The following is a 15,540-nucleotide window of genomic DNA, read 5'->3' on the forward strand; positions in this document are numbered from 1 at the left end:
CTAGGTATCTTGTACTGTCAGAAATGAACTATGAGTGGCTACAAAGCTGATCAGTTAAAAACCATTGATACCTGTATTACTATTAATATTGGATGTTTGGCTTATCTGTATCATTACTATTCTCAGAATCAAGTAGTCAAGTTGCTGAATAATTTGGCCAAAGAATAAGGTAATATTTTAATGTCTATTCTTTGTAGTTTAACAGTACATTTTACAGAAAAGTTTTATTTTGCCTCAGATGGTAATCATTAGGACCACAGAACTAGATGAGACCAAGAGGCATCAGTGTGCGCTCTCTCCCTAGGGTGGTCTAGTCTTAACCACATTTTTAAAAGCATCATAGAAGCCTCTTCAGGGAAAGAGAATTTTAGCCTATTAGGTTATATGCTGCAGTTCTTTTGGATCTTATTTGTCATCAAATCTAATCCAAATTCTTCATGTTGTGGTTCAAGAAAAGAAATCACTAAAAACATGTTAGGCAAAATAAATACTTTATTAATTTTTTTTTTTAGAAATCAGCCTTTGTGTGATAATTCAAACATTTAAAAAACCTTTTAGATATTCTTTCAGAGTATATTGTTAATATCCCAACCACTTTTGATTAAAATTTCACACAAAGAAATATAATAGGAGTTGAAAATAATAAATGCTAAAGAATAATTCTACTAACATTTGCTTGTTACTTTACACATTTATTTAACACATGTAAAACCAAATAGGAAACTACCTTCCTTTTTTTTCCATAAGACAAACAGTTCTCACTGGTTAAAAATGAATTAAAAACCATCTATTATGAGAAAAACAAATCTAAATTATTTCCATTTTGAAAAAAAAACCAAAACCAGCTTATTCATGTCTATCCATTCAAGTCACAGGCTCCATTGTTTTGGCAATACTCTACTCTTTAGCCTAAAAGAAGAAACATCTCCTTATAATAAAGAAGTCTGGACAATGGAAAAATACATAGTGTTTAACATAAGGCATGTTTCCCAAAAAAAACAAACAAACAAACAAAAAACAAAACTACATAAGCTATAATAAAGTTACAATTGTCTTGAGTAAAGTAACAATGCTTTACAGTGTAAGAACATTAAGTAGTTTTTTAGGTAACATAAATTCTATCCTACTGCTATTAGTAACCTCCTCAAGAATTAAGAGCAATTTTTACAACAGGACAATTTTTCTTCTTGGAAGTGACACTAATTAACAGCAGTGGAGGGAAAATCATTGGTTGTTTCAAGCTCTCAAAAAATGAATCAGTTATTGCACAGTAAATACCTCATAGAGGTCAGTGTTTTAAGAAGCTAGTCTGAAGAAATATGTTATTTATAAGTTGGTTAAGTCTGGAAGTTTTCAAGTTTTAAAATTAATTCTACCTAGGGAATCAACTGGAAAATATTGACATACAAATAAATATTAGGCTTTTCAAATGGCTACAGTTTTGATAGTTTAGAAAAGAAAGTCAGCAAAGTGCCTAAGTTTGTTTTTTAAAAAGATATGCGCAGAAGATATAAACACTGTACATTGTATACAGTAGCCCAGCTCAGCAGCAAGTATCTTCTGAAGCACAAATGACACCTCCACCAGTGTATATCATTGATAACTCCAATATCACACAGCTAATAGGACCCATGCCAACCTTAAAAAAGAAAGAGAAGTGAACATTAAACATTTTTCAATTACTACTGAAAGGTCTTTAAAAGGGAAGATGAGAATATTCTCTAAGTATATATATATTTATATATATACATATTCTGTACATATGTATCTTTACATAGATATACATATTCTATACATATATGTATATTTGATCCTCCTTTGCAAATTATGACATGATTAGATATGGGACCTATGGGATATGCTTCTTAAAAGACAAAAGAAAGATACTAAAAATGTATGACTAAGGCTTGAAATCTTGATTCATAAACTGTACATTTGAAATAACATTATAACCAGTGCTATCAAAATAAAACTCATATTTGAAGGTCCCAATTTCCCCAATTCCAGAATTTATTTACTATAATGAAATTTCAATAAAATGACAAAATATCAGTAATCCCTTGGAGGTTTGAGATTATGAGATTTGACTTGCTTACACTTTCAGATGAGGTTGTAAGAGGTTTTCACACTGTAAGACAACATATTACATACTTTCTATAAATCACAATTTAGCTAGAGAAACAGACCTGTATACTAAAAAAAGCATTAAAAACTAAGTACTCATTTACATTTAGCTAAACAAAGAAATTCAGAAAATTTTACCTATAAATTCCATTTAATGACTATCTTGCTTAGAATTAGATGCTTTACTTGAAGATACTGCTGCCAGAAGTCCACTTACAATTTCCCGTCTGATTTCCCCGACAATAGACTCTTTAATCTAGAATGCAAAAAGAGGAAAATAAGAATTTAACAATATGCCTATAATCCATTTTATTCTGTTTTCAGAAAGATAAATAAATAGCATGTAATTCCTGCAGTCAGCTAAACTACAGAGAAAACTACAACCTTCATGTAAACCTTTCATGAAATACAGAGCATGAGTAAGGAATCACATCCATCTATCCTCAAATTCAGATCACATTCTGAGGTCTTGTCTAGCAAAATTCAGATAACTTCATTACAAAATATCACAGTTCTCAAGTTGAGAACATTAACAAATGTTAGATTTAAAAATTTCACTAGATAAGTTGCCCCATGACACAAAATAACCTGAAAGAACTGATTAAATGTTAGGCTCACTTTTATGTTTTTTATTAATGTCCATTTTTGTATGGTAATCAGCAGGATACTCAAGTGTTCTCATTGTTAAGAAAACAAAATAATATATAGGTGTATTGCCTGTCTATACTAACTGAAAACAAAATAACTAAAGAAGTTACATATTATTCTAATAACCTAACACGCACACTTTAAGTGGAAAGAAGAAATGATCATTTAGTACTATTTAGTTTAAAACATGAAAAAAAATCCTCTAAACAACCATAAACCCTAAAGAAATAAATTTTTTTATTTAGTTGTATGGTACATTTGTTACCTGTCTGAAAATTTTGCTTCAGATGAGGATTTACATGTCATTTTATTGTTGGAAAAGGCAAACAGACCTAGGGACAATGACAATTCCATCAAGATTTTCTTCTCCAGGTGCCCAAACATTACACATGCCTATCTACGCCTTTCTCTCTCTAATGATATAGCATCACCTCCAAATAGCTCTTTGTGAAAGCTTTAAATGTGTATTTCCTGAAATAAACTGATAATGCCTTCCCAAATTAGCACTCGAGACACTCTCAACCAGCTTTTAAAAATTCTACATGTCCACAGTTTCCTGTCAGCCTGATCTATTTCCTAAAATGTTCCTAAGTACATCCTGAACACATCTCAATTGAAGTCTTTCCAAAAACAGCTCTGTTTTAATGTCATGCAAAATTGGTACACTATATTATATATATATTTATACATAAGTATTCAGAGAAACAAATGCTCCTTAGCTACCAGCCATCTGTATTGAAACATATTTAAATAAATAAAAGCTTCTCATTTTACCTTCTACCAATATATCTAAACTTTAAATAACATCAAAAGTTCCTGAAGTTCATGGTACTTCAGATTCATTTTTTAAACAAATATGTATTGGATACAAATATTATGAAAACCAGAATCTCTTTGCCACAATATACAAGTGCAAATGCAGTGTGCTGAATCAGCTCACCTGTAAATCTATATTACCAAAAGACAATGAGTAGCAGATCTTTCAGTCCTGTTGTCCAATGCACATCTCATCAAACTTCATCATTCAAAAAATATCTCATCATTCTTCATCATTCAAAAAGAAACTAGCCAAAAAGTATTCTCTGCAAACCAAAATGTGTGCCGACACTTGGAGGGGTAGGGTATAGACATTACCGGAGTAAAGCATAAAAGAGTCTCTACTAAGGGTATTATAATCTAGATGGCACAAAATGAATAGTTTCATAAAATATTAAAAGGAAAAAATTATTCATTAATGACATAAGAACAGAATAAATTTAAAAAAATGAGAGACTAGTATGGGCTAGAAGAAATTCTCAGAGGATAGCAGACTTTAACATAATAATGAAAAAGTAAGGACCGTTTCGGACAGTAGTGAGGATGAAAACTGTAGCAAAAGCACCTTGGAGAAGGAGGAAAAAGAAGCCTAGCCGACAAGATAGTTCTTGCTAAGTAGAGAGTAGAAGAGGATTAGAATAGAAAGGGGGGGGCTCAAATGATAATTTATCAATGTATCCTGGCACACAGTAAGTGCTCAATGAATGTTTGCACAAATGCATCAATAAGAGAGTGACAGAGCACATGCCTGAGACAGAACCACACGCAAAAAGGAACAGAAAGTGGAAAAACAAAGGACTACAGACTAGCACTGAAAATGACAAAATGCCTTTGATAATTTACTGAAGTAATAAATGTATGAACAAATAAATTAGTTACAAAGTTTCCCACACTACAGAGAGGTGGGAAGGATTAGTAGTAAGAAAATTAGCGGGATGGATAGTGAAGTCACCTTTATAACTTCCAAAAAGTAAGACAGGCTGAAGACAGACTACTTGAGACTAAGGAAGGAATGCACATTGGCAAATAAACAGGCTGACAGCAAGCCTGACAGCAAGCCTGAAGTGTGGGGCAACACATCCATTTATTATGTGTCTACTGAGTGCCTCCTGTGTGGCAGCCACTATATCAAGTGATCACTAATAAAATTGTAATAAGAACACAGGCAAGCTGTGTATTTACCACAATACATGTTAAAGCTTGCCAGATGAAATGTAATAAAGACACTAAAAGGCATGCACCAAGCCTAGGAACTTCAATAAACAAAGAACTCTATACAGAGCAATCTATGTTTATGCTTTGACATTTAATTCTATTCCACTGGCTTCTGTGGGCACATGCTCATTTATTCTATTAAGTAATCTTTTTACTTGCTTTTTTTTTTAAGTAACCATAAACAGTTTCAGGCCACTGATTACATATATCACAGACCATCTGGGCAAATTCCAAGAGTGTGTACATGTCCCCACTACAGCATGTGCAATCTGCACAGGAACGGGATATCTTTCATCTGACAAAAGCTTAGTTATTGAATGAGTGTATTAAATATTTGAAAGAAATTTCTTTCAATGTTCTTCAAAAGAATTCTACTGTATTAACACATTATAAATAATGAAAGCATTCTTTTAAAAAACTTCACATATGGTGAAATAATGGAAACAAAGGAATGACAGACATCATTATTTTCATGCTCCCATGAGTGCAATAAGAAAACTTCCCTGAAAGTGTCTGCCAAACATGTTTAATCCTCACCTGCAAAACTGTTCAACCCAAGCTTAAATCTTGCCTTCCTGAATAGTGGGTTTGTTAATGGGGTTAGGGATCCATAATTTACTGAGAAGACAATCTAACAATCTTCTTGGTAGCTGATACAATAAGCTTAAAAAAAAACTGGAATTCATTACCATGTATATTTAAGTTAAAAGATTACCAATTTTAAATGAATGGAATCAAGAATAATCTGAATTTTAAATATTTTGTAAACAAAGTTTAACAGAACACCACTGCAATTGAGCTGATGATAATAACCCAAGTTATTTGTTTAAATTATAAATGACATTAGATTAATTTATCTATTAACGTGCTTTTAAAGTGCTTCAAAAGAGTTTATTTTCTTAAGGCCATCAATATTCCTTCTTATGCCTTGTTTGATCCACTATATATTTTGCTTGGTAAGTCCTTCTTTGTAGATAGTTAAAAGGGTCAACATTAATTTAAGCCAAAGTTCCTCCAAACTATGCCAAATTCTGAATTAGGGCATTTCTAATTAACAGGTTTAGTAACAAATTCTGAAAAATTCTTCAAACATGTGCCTTGCACGTCAGTCTTCAAATTATAAAATCTCCCATATTTAATGGGAGGTTCTTATATAAATGACTAAGTAATTCTCTAGCACCACCACAGTATGATGGAAACAACCAACTTTTCTATATGTATGCTATGTTCTGTCAGCCAAAAAAATCAGTGTTCTAGTTTAGGGATGCTTTACTCCCAGGAAATTACGTCTAGCACATATCAGGCCATCCATTAACAACTTTAAAAATGAGGACTCAAGTGTGCATTAAGGAAGTATTTGTGCCAAATGAGTACATAAAGTCCAGTTTCCAAGGAAAAATTTCAAACCAAAACAAGCTAAAGGAACAAAAATATCACATTTCTGGTGGTGGTTGGCAGGGGGTGGGGTGGGGGCGGAAATACCTTACAACTTATTTCCTCAATTAACAAATATATTGTGGAGAAAAATAATTACTTAACTCTACTCAAAAACTGATCTTTGATGTGAAACACATAAATAAGAATGGATTATAATCAGTCACACCTAACTAAGCAAGGAGAGTCTACAGAGCCTGCTGAATATTAGCCAACCACAACCAACCTACAAAAATAATCACATTTGTAGGACAAATAAATGTATAGAATTAAGACCTTTTAAACTTTAATTCATGTCATAAAAAGAAATTATATACATATAGTCTCTGCTGCTAGAATGCTTGCTTTGTAAATGTGAATTTGTCTGAATGTCAGCTGAACCTAGGACAGAGCACCCAACCTGTACAAACATTAAACACCTACCAGTTATCTCAGTTCACTGTGTTGTGAAGCACACCTATCTGCATCTGGCATTAAAACTTCAGGATGGATTTCATATCACCCTCCTCTACCACTTCACAATAACTCACAAGCTGCAACCCTCCCAAAGTCTAATACCACAAGCAATTTTCAGGTCTTTTTCAAGGTAGAGTGTCACATTATTGCAGAATTTATGTATTCATTTAACATTTATAAAATAGTGTTACTGTTTTTATTAGGTTTTTACCTTTTTAAAAATGTCACTGACAAAGTTTTGAGTGTTATGCTTCTAATACTATTTTCCCCCTAAGCTCTGTGGTTTTTATTGCACAAATTTGCATAGCACAGCAATTTTTAGGAATGCATGTATCATACTGTAGCAAAACTGACTCTATTTTCAATGTACTTCTCAAGCTACTATCATGCAGCCATAAATGGTGGCACCTGATACACGTGAACTAATCTTTGGACCCAGAGGATCAATGGCCCATATGAAGGAACATTTTGGTCTGTTGCCACCATTCTTGACCTATAACCACTAAAAATTTGTTTTATGCTACTCACAAGTTAATTCTAAAAATATGTTAGGTTCACATTACTGAATTTATTGGAAATACACAGATTAAAAAGAGAGAGCCACTGACCCTAATTTCTCTGGCTCATTTTGATTTTTTCCATTTCTAAATTCTTAGTTCTCAGTACATCATACTAAATGCTTTTCTGTATGAGTTGTCAATTGTTTCCTGCGTTAGCCTTATTTACCTTTCTAACTAGACTTTAAGCTTAAGGATTCATATTTTATATCTATTTTTCTTTTATCCTTTACAGAGCAAGTACTCATTAAGACACTTATAAACCTTTTTTTTTCTTTTAAACGTATAGAATATTCTTCTTTTTAACTATTGGAAAGAATGAATGATCCTTTTTCATCATGGATTTTAGTACCTCAGTTGGAAAGAATTATGAATAATTATGGTTCTTCCTTAGAGTTACTCTTAAGACAGGGAACAGAATGAAAAAAATAAATTCAACATGTGTAATTTTTTATCCCATGCACTCTACTGGATTTTGCACCCAAATTCACAAATTTGAGAAGAAAAGGTGAAAAAAAGTCATCATAAACATGTATCTATAGCATACTCCCTTTTTAAATGATATACATACTGTTCCTTACTACCTGATCCTAGCAATCATTTTACTAATTTTCTCAATTAATTTTTGCCTTTGATTGCTAATCTTCCTAAGTTTCTGCAGTCCTTTTGGTAACCTAGAACTATGGTTAAATGTTTCAGGTCTGCATACTGCCAATCACACAGGGTAAACCTTCTTTTCATTCTGTATGTCTGTGTTTGAACAACGTATATAATTTTCACACTTCTCTACCCACTAAACCAAATAGATCAAATTCTTTATACTTCTTAAAATCTCAACACCATTTTTTTTATGTCAATTGACATTATAAAATGATAGCTTTTAATCCTGGAAAAGACCTAAATTTTAATCCCTAATTTTACAAAGGTGGAAACAGAGGTCTAGAGAGTTTGTCACATGTTCACTTATTTTGAACCCTACATATACTTTCCTCACCGGAGTGAATATAGAGAATTGCAATTATTTCACGTTGGAGTATGAAATTTGCAGAAACGGCATTACAAACATATCTTAACACAAGTTGGATCAATGGGAAAATTACTGAATATGGTGACTCAAAGGAATATCATAAATAATTAATGTTCAAATAAAACCTACTCCAAATTAATTAAGCATAGATCTTACTCACCTCCCTTATGACTTGCTGTAACTCATCTTGCTCCACATTTTTATGCGTTTCCTCAGCAGCTGGCAATAATGAGATTTTTCCATGCTCTTCCTCCACTTCAGATTTAGGTCCTACAGCCTCTGAGGCTTCCTCAGCTGCAGCAACTTCCTCAGAACTTTCCACATCTGGAGGTGCCTGCACAGAGCCTGTCCTAGAAGGAGCAGTTGGTGTTAGGGCCACTGATGCTCGGAATACTTTCTTGCTGGGTACCAGATGGGTTTTATGTTTGCCCACTGAGTCACCAGAAGGTACTCCAGTTCTTCTGTTTGCATGAGAGGGACCAGAACATACAGAAGATGACTCTGATGTTGCTTGGGAGAAAACAGATTCTGAGCTCTCTCCAGGAGGAATTTCAAATCCCATTTCTCCAAGGCCCAGGCCCAATTCAGACTTCAGATATGACTGTTCCCGAATCAGTTCAGTGACCTGGAGATCAGAAAAATTGTAATTCTTCTCTCTTGAAATTAAGATTGGTAGTTAAAAGATGATTAAAATCCTAAATGTGATTACTGCCCCAGATCACTTAACTTGTAAAGACATGATTCTAATGCATTCATTTAGTTACTACTCAAGTTCATCTACAAAAACAGCAAGGAAAATTTAAATTCACAGTGAGATCAAGCCATAAAGTGTATAAGTAAACTATAGTTGGATGAAATTTTACTTGGTCCCACATGGGCGCCCAAGTTACTTATCAAGAAGATAACTAGTGAAAAAAACAAAATAGCTAATCATTATGCCCCCAAATGAACTAATTTGTTTAAAATATAATAAAAATCAGACTTTTGTTCAAAAATTAGTCATCTTATAGATCCAATTACCTAAAGGACCTGGAATCAGACTGTGAAAGCACATTTCCTGGAGTATAAATTACTTTTTATAATGCATTATTTCCTTTAGGCCATGAAGATAAATCACTGTTGCAATTAACTGGCTTTCTAGTGGCCAAAGATGGCAGTGGATTTTCAGAAGTGCCAGACTCACTTCTAATCAATTTAACTAACTGATCAAATTCTGTATTTTAAAAAATATTCATCTACATTAGAAAAACTGTGTGTTTATGAAATATTATATCATTCCGTTCCCCAGTGATTTAAAAGGAAAGAGGCTTACTGGTTCCATTACATTCAGTGGAGAAGGGCATGACAAGTTATCGGCGCTTCTACTGCCACACATTCCCTGTAAAAGAACGAACAACATGTATATGTGTGTGTATTTTTTTCAAATTTCAAGTGTTTTATAATAAAATTAACTAATTATTGCTCTGAAGCAGTCCTTTATGTCACAAAGGTCAGCCTCAACTGTCACAGGATCCTATAAAATGTGTTATTGTGACTGAAGGCTGCATAGAAGATGTTCTGATTCGCTGCTGTCACCAACGCACATTTCTCAGAATAATGAATCAAAACCTTTTATGGAAAAAGGTATTAATCAACAATATAGGATACTCTTAGTCTATGCTATACACATATAGATGTATACACACACACACATTCTTATTCTACTTCACAGGTGTGCATATATATGTGTGTCTATTCATGCATTTATTTTTAACAAAATCAGATATGTTCAATTAAAAAAGAGAAAAGTTCACTATTTCAACATTTCAAAATAGTATTCTACAGCTGAAAAATTTTGGCAAATACAAGAATACAACTGTTGAAGTTCAAATTGCATGGAAAAGTACATTAAGAGTAAGAATAGTGATACAAAATAAAGAGAAATAGTGTTTCTTTCTATTCTCTTGGTTGTATATATTTTTTTTGCTTTTACAAAGATCTCATTTGATTCCTTAAAAAACATAAAGAATGGAAAAGAGTCCAAAAAAAAGGGAAACGTTTAAAGGGAACAGTTTTTTTCCAAAGGCAAGAAAGGAAGAAGAAATGAAATATATATTATATACATGTGTTCTTCACAGTTATATGCAATAATTAACATCTAAATTAGTCATATGTTAACCCACTATCATTTTCCATTTAAAGTTCCTAAACTTTTGTATTGCTCCTTATTCTCTACTATTAAAAATTATGATTTTTTTCAATTTATTGCTAAATATACTAAATAAGAAAATAATCACAACTTGCACATTTCACTGATTTGTGGGAAAGACTCCTTAAATACTCTACATGTCTCTAATGCCATTAAAATAAGTGTTTTTAAATTAAAGCATCTGTCCTAAATTGTGTGGAACATTATAAACAAGGCCTGAGTGAAAAAGCAATGGACAACCTGAGGTCGCGTACCATGAGTGCCGAGGAGCGGAAGGTTGAAGGCATGCGCACAGCGCGAAGCTGCTCCTCCAGCCCCAGCAGGCGCTCCTCCAGCTGCAACTCCAGGTCCTGAAGTTCCATTCGGACTGAATTTCTCAAGCTCTGGAGCTGATCGACTTCATACCTATCAGTAGGCGCAAAGTTTGAAAAAAGCAGTTTGGAGATTCAATGTTCACAACTCTCTCACAAGGTACTGAAGATACTGAAGGTATTGAAACTCCAAGTTCTATAAATTAGCACAACAGTGATGCAATAGGTGTAACCACTGGGGGAATTGGTTTTTCTTCCTCTATCCTCGATCACAAATATCCCAAATGAAGAAAAACAGATTGCAACCACTATTTTCCTCAATCCACTGAAAGCAGAGAAGTTTACCTAGCAAAACACTAGGCCCAATTTTATTTACACTGGTTCACAGACTAGATAAAGTGTACACAACAGGAGAAATAAAACCCAGCTTCAAAAAAAAAAAGTTAATAATGCTTTTTTAGAATGAAAAATATTTTGAGTCAACATTAAGACAAATGAACTTTTACCTTTCCTCCTCAGTCATATGATGATAAACCATGGTTTGCTGACGCAGCATCGCCAATTCTAAATCCATCATTTGTGTTCTAAACAAATTCAGGCTCCGCCTCATTACTTGGAGCTCCTGAAAAGTATTCTAAGATACAACACAACAGCATTAACTTCTAAATTACACAAAGTATTCTGTAACACAGAGATTTAGATAAGAACTTACTTCATAAAGAGGTAGAGCGGATGATTTCTGAGTACTATACGGTGCAGCAGCAAGATCAGGCCCTCTCATCACAGGGCACTTCAAAAGAGACAGCATGATTAGAAATCAGTGTTACAGTGACTACTTCCAAATTACCTAAGCTGTTAAAAAGGCAGAATTTGGGACCTAAATATTTTTCTCTTTGAGGCAAAAAAGAAAAACAAAAACCACTTCATATTATAAGCAGGAACCAAATAAATCAGTCCCCAATCCTACCTACTACTCCTATCTGTTTCAGGTATAAGTCAGTATATTTGGAACAGGAAAGAGGCAAAGGAACAAATATAGTTCAAAGCTATGTCTTACAGGACCTCCCTCTTGCCTTGAGAAAGTAGAAAAATAAAAACAAAACTCAGAAATGACGAAGCAATAGCAAACGTCATTCTGAGATTACAGAAACTACTAACTTGGCTGGAGAAAGTAGCAAGCAATAATCACACCATTCTTAGACATCTGCGTATCTACTATGTGTCACTATTTTAAGCAGAGAAAAAGATAAAAGGAAGATAAAAGACATTCCCAGCCTCCAGGTGTTCTCACAGTGTAAGAAAGGAAACAGAAATAAAAAATATATATATATAATATTGGCTGGGGGAGGCGTGAGGAGTGCTGTGATAGAAACAAGCAAAAATCCAGATTAGAGAGGTGCTCCCAACAGTGGTGACAGCTGAGCTGAGCCTAACAGTAAACGGGACTTGGTCAGGCGCAGAAAGGCAAGGGTGGGGCATTCCAGGTAAAACAGAGTAGAATGCGTAACAAAACAGACACCTAGGGACACGCACCTATGTAGGAGCCTGTGTGCAGTCCAATACGGCTGGAGCACACAGGTGGGGAATGGGCCTGAGAGTCAGGCAGAGGCTGGGTCATGAAGAGTATGTCTACTGAGGTGAGGTGGGGTTGGGTGTGGTGAGGGTGGGGAAATTAATTAGCTGAGTTACTGATGGGACACTGAAGAGATGACCACATTTAGAGCAGAACAAGCTGGCCTACACAGGTGCATCATGAGGGTGCAGGTGGACAGGACCATGGGAATCCCCAGCTTCACATAATTGCAGCTGAGAGGTTAAATGTCTCACTCGTAGATAGAACTACATTTTGTAAGGAGGAAGGAGAAACACCCACTTTCTGGTTAGACTGAAAATCATTAGGAGACAATCGAAGGTGTATTTTACTTGAAAATTTCCAACTTTCATTTTTACTGTCAAAGTGGCTTCCTGTCTACGATGTCATCATGATAAGGGAACTATTATATACACTCTAGGCCTCTTGACTCTTTGCTGAACACCCCGATCATTACATTTACACTGTCATTTTCTTCATTTCCTCAACTGTCTAAATATAGTTTAGAAAGAGATTTAGAAAGGAAACGTGAAAGGCAAACCAAGAGACAACTTACTTCTTTTCAAAGCTTATTTTGGAAATTATTTCCAGCCCAGTAACAAAACTGAGAGCAATGACTTTAAAAGTGACAAGACACACAGACCATTTTTATTCAAATTCACACTTTACCTGATTTTTTCTCTTCTGGGGTGGTCCCAGTCTCTTAACCCAGTGGAAGCAGACTAATTCTGTGCCAGACCAGCATCGGGAGTCAGTAGATGAAGGGAAAGCTTAGTCAGAGAGCAACTAGTGGAACCAGGAGAACACACGGCGACACAGAAGCCAAGGGGAGGAAAACTTAGAAAGAAGTGGTGAACACTGTCAGATGGAAGAGAAAAGGACAGACAGTCCTTGAAAGGGAACTTTTTTCAATAACAGAGACAACTTGACTAAGACAAAGAAAGTGCAAGAGAGGTTAAAGAAGGGAGGAGACCTAATGAGCAAAATCTCTTCTCTATAAGGGACAGAGACTGTGAGCAGAGAAACTCACCTTGTTCAGAATTAGTGACAGCTTCCCCCTTGAGCTAGGAGGGAAGAGGCTGGGAGAGGGGCAGGTACAGGTAAGTTTAGGCATACAGGAAAATGGGGCTGAGGTGGTCTGATGGGTCCTAGCTTCTCAGTGAATTAAGAGGTACTCAGACCAGTAAAAGAAAAAAAGATAAACTTTTTTCTCGTACCTGTGAAAGATTCTGCAGTGAGTTTCTAATATCATGCAACACTCTTCGCAACTGCATTTCGATGGCAGAAGGCGGGTTCACAGAGCACGCTCGATAAGGGTAGACAGCATGTCTATGTGAATATGGACACCCGAGAGGGGAAGTGAAGGCACTACAGGTGGCGCCTGATATGTTGGGAACACTGTGAGTGCTCAGAGTTCTCGTGTGCTCGCACAGGGGCCCTTCCTGCCACTCGGAGTGGACAGAGTGAAGGGAGCAGGTGGACTGAGACAGAGGTGCCGGAGCGTACAGCGAACAGGCTGGAGTCCTCCGCTGATGGCACTCCCCCAGCCGGTTCACCTCACTCTGGGCGGCTTCTTCTTTCTTTATAGATGACGGAGAGATGAAAATAGTGGATTTAACTAAAGACTGACCATCATGCTCAATCGCCTCTTTCTCTAATTTCTGTTCTTCTTCCGGTGTGTACTTGTAAGTGAAGGACGGTGGACTGCACCTAGTCTCTTTTCCAGGGGACAAGCGAACATTGACAGAGGACACAACCCTTACTGGGCTCAGCAAGGTGGTCGGTAACGACTGAGACCTTCTTAGAGGATAACCAGCTTTTGCAAACAAGTACCTCTGTTTTAACAGATCTTTTGACTTTATCAAGCTACGCCCCACTCTTTGATTAGACAGAGTGCAAACCTTCATTTGCGCTCTCTGCAAAGCTGTATGAACTCTGTCCACAGAGGAGGGAGGCCCAGTTGTGTTTGCAGCACCCTTTTCACTGCATTTAGTCTCAACAGAAGCCGATGATTTAAGGATGTGGTGGGTGGTATACTGGGCAAATTCACATTCACTGCTCTTATCCACATCACTTTCAGCGCTTGCTTCCCTCAGTAGTTGCACTGGCTGTGCTGGAGACACATCCTCTTTCCTTTCAGTCACCTCAGGACCCCCTGCACTACAGCTGGACTGCTGACGTCCTGTATTCTCCACAGTCTCGCACTGGGGGAAACCGTGGCCATCGGACCTTCTGTCAGCAATTGTTGCTGCCTTCTCTCTTCCCATCTGAGCACAGGTAAGAGTCTCCTCCTCTGATTCATTAAAATAAGGCTGGTCTTGTGCTGTTGGTGTGACAAGGTCTTCACCAAAGGATGTGACTGTTGTCTCACTGTCACAGCTATCAGCACTACTCCCCATGGCTTGCAAGGACTCGTGAACCTATGAAAGGAAAACAAGTGGAAGGATGGAGAATTCAAATAAGTAGTAGCATTAACAAAATACCAAACTGATATGATTCTTCTATACTTTTGGGGTCTCCCACCTTGGTTTTGGCTCTGGTGCTGTTCTAAACTGCGTTCAGTGCCCCTGATCAACAACCCCTCCGCTTTCTCACAGAGATTATTTCAGATCTTTACTATTTTCAACACCCGTCTCCTTTCCCTCCAACATATGACACTGACCCAGAGAAAATGGACAACAACTTCTTAACTTCTTCCCCAGCACCTACAAACTTCTCCATACCTTTCCCCATCACTCCCTCCTCTCTGTTCTGAAAGAAAACTGTCTCTTTTCAAATCTAATCCCTCCAACCTGTACTTCTGATCACAGCCCCTCCAGGGATAGGGTGTTTCTCCAGTTTCATCCCAGATTTTTCTGTATCAAGCTCTTTCTCTCAGAGCCCCTTCCCTTAGCCAAACAACTTCCCTAAGTCATTACTATAGGAAAAAGACAAAAAGACCTATAAACCTTAAGCTATCATTCTTATTTGAAAAAATAGTTAACATTCATATCTCCTCTTCTTTATCACTGATTTACTCTCCAATCATGCTTTTGCCTCATTTAATGCATCAGAACTATTTGCTCACCTACTCAATTTCAGAATAAACAAATCCTCATCTTTTCACTCCAATGGCCACAGCTTTCCTTTTAAAAGTTTCTCCTCCATCTCCCAATTTTTATGCCTGCTGGATT

The 15,540-nt window shown here is 36.0% G+C and overlaps 1 protein-coding gene across 8 annotated transcripts in view; it reads right to left on the reverse strand.

The window, feature by feature from the left end:
* Window positions 1–474: 474 nt before the first annotated feature.
* Window positions 475–15,540, reverse strand: part of ITPRID2 (ITPR interacting domain containing 2) — a 35,280-nt gene continuing 20,214 nt past the window's right edge. For 3 of the 8 annotated variants that reach the window (XM_057744511.1, XM_057744510.1, XM_057744508.1), the window contains exons 11-18: window positions 13,585–14,787; window positions 11,489–11,566; window positions 11,283–11,410; window positions 10,720–10,870; window positions 9,590–9,655; window positions 8,438–8,902; window positions 2,263–2,380; window positions 475–1,639 (exon numbers count right to left, since the gene is read on the reverse strand). In XM_057744511.1, the coding sequence (XP_057600494.1) occupies window positions 2,276–2,380; window positions 8,438–8,902; window positions 9,590–9,655; window positions 10,720–10,870; window positions 11,283–11,410; window positions 11,489–11,566; window positions 13,585–14,787 (2,196 nt within the window). In that variant the 3' untranslated portion in view covers window positions 475–1,639; window positions 2,263–2,275. The other 5 variants (XM_057744514.1, XM_057744512.1, XM_057744509.1 and 2 more) reach the window with 4 other exon arrangements.

This window comes from Hippopotamus amphibius, chromosome 8 (assembly GCF_030028045.1).
Source record: "Hippopotamus amphibius kiboko isolate mHipAmp2 chromosome 8, mHipAmp2.hap2, whole genome shotgun sequence".
NCBI classification, from domain to species: domain Eukaryota; kingdom Metazoa; phylum Chordata; class Mammalia; order Artiodactyla; family Hippopotamidae; genus Hippopotamus; species Hippopotamus amphibius.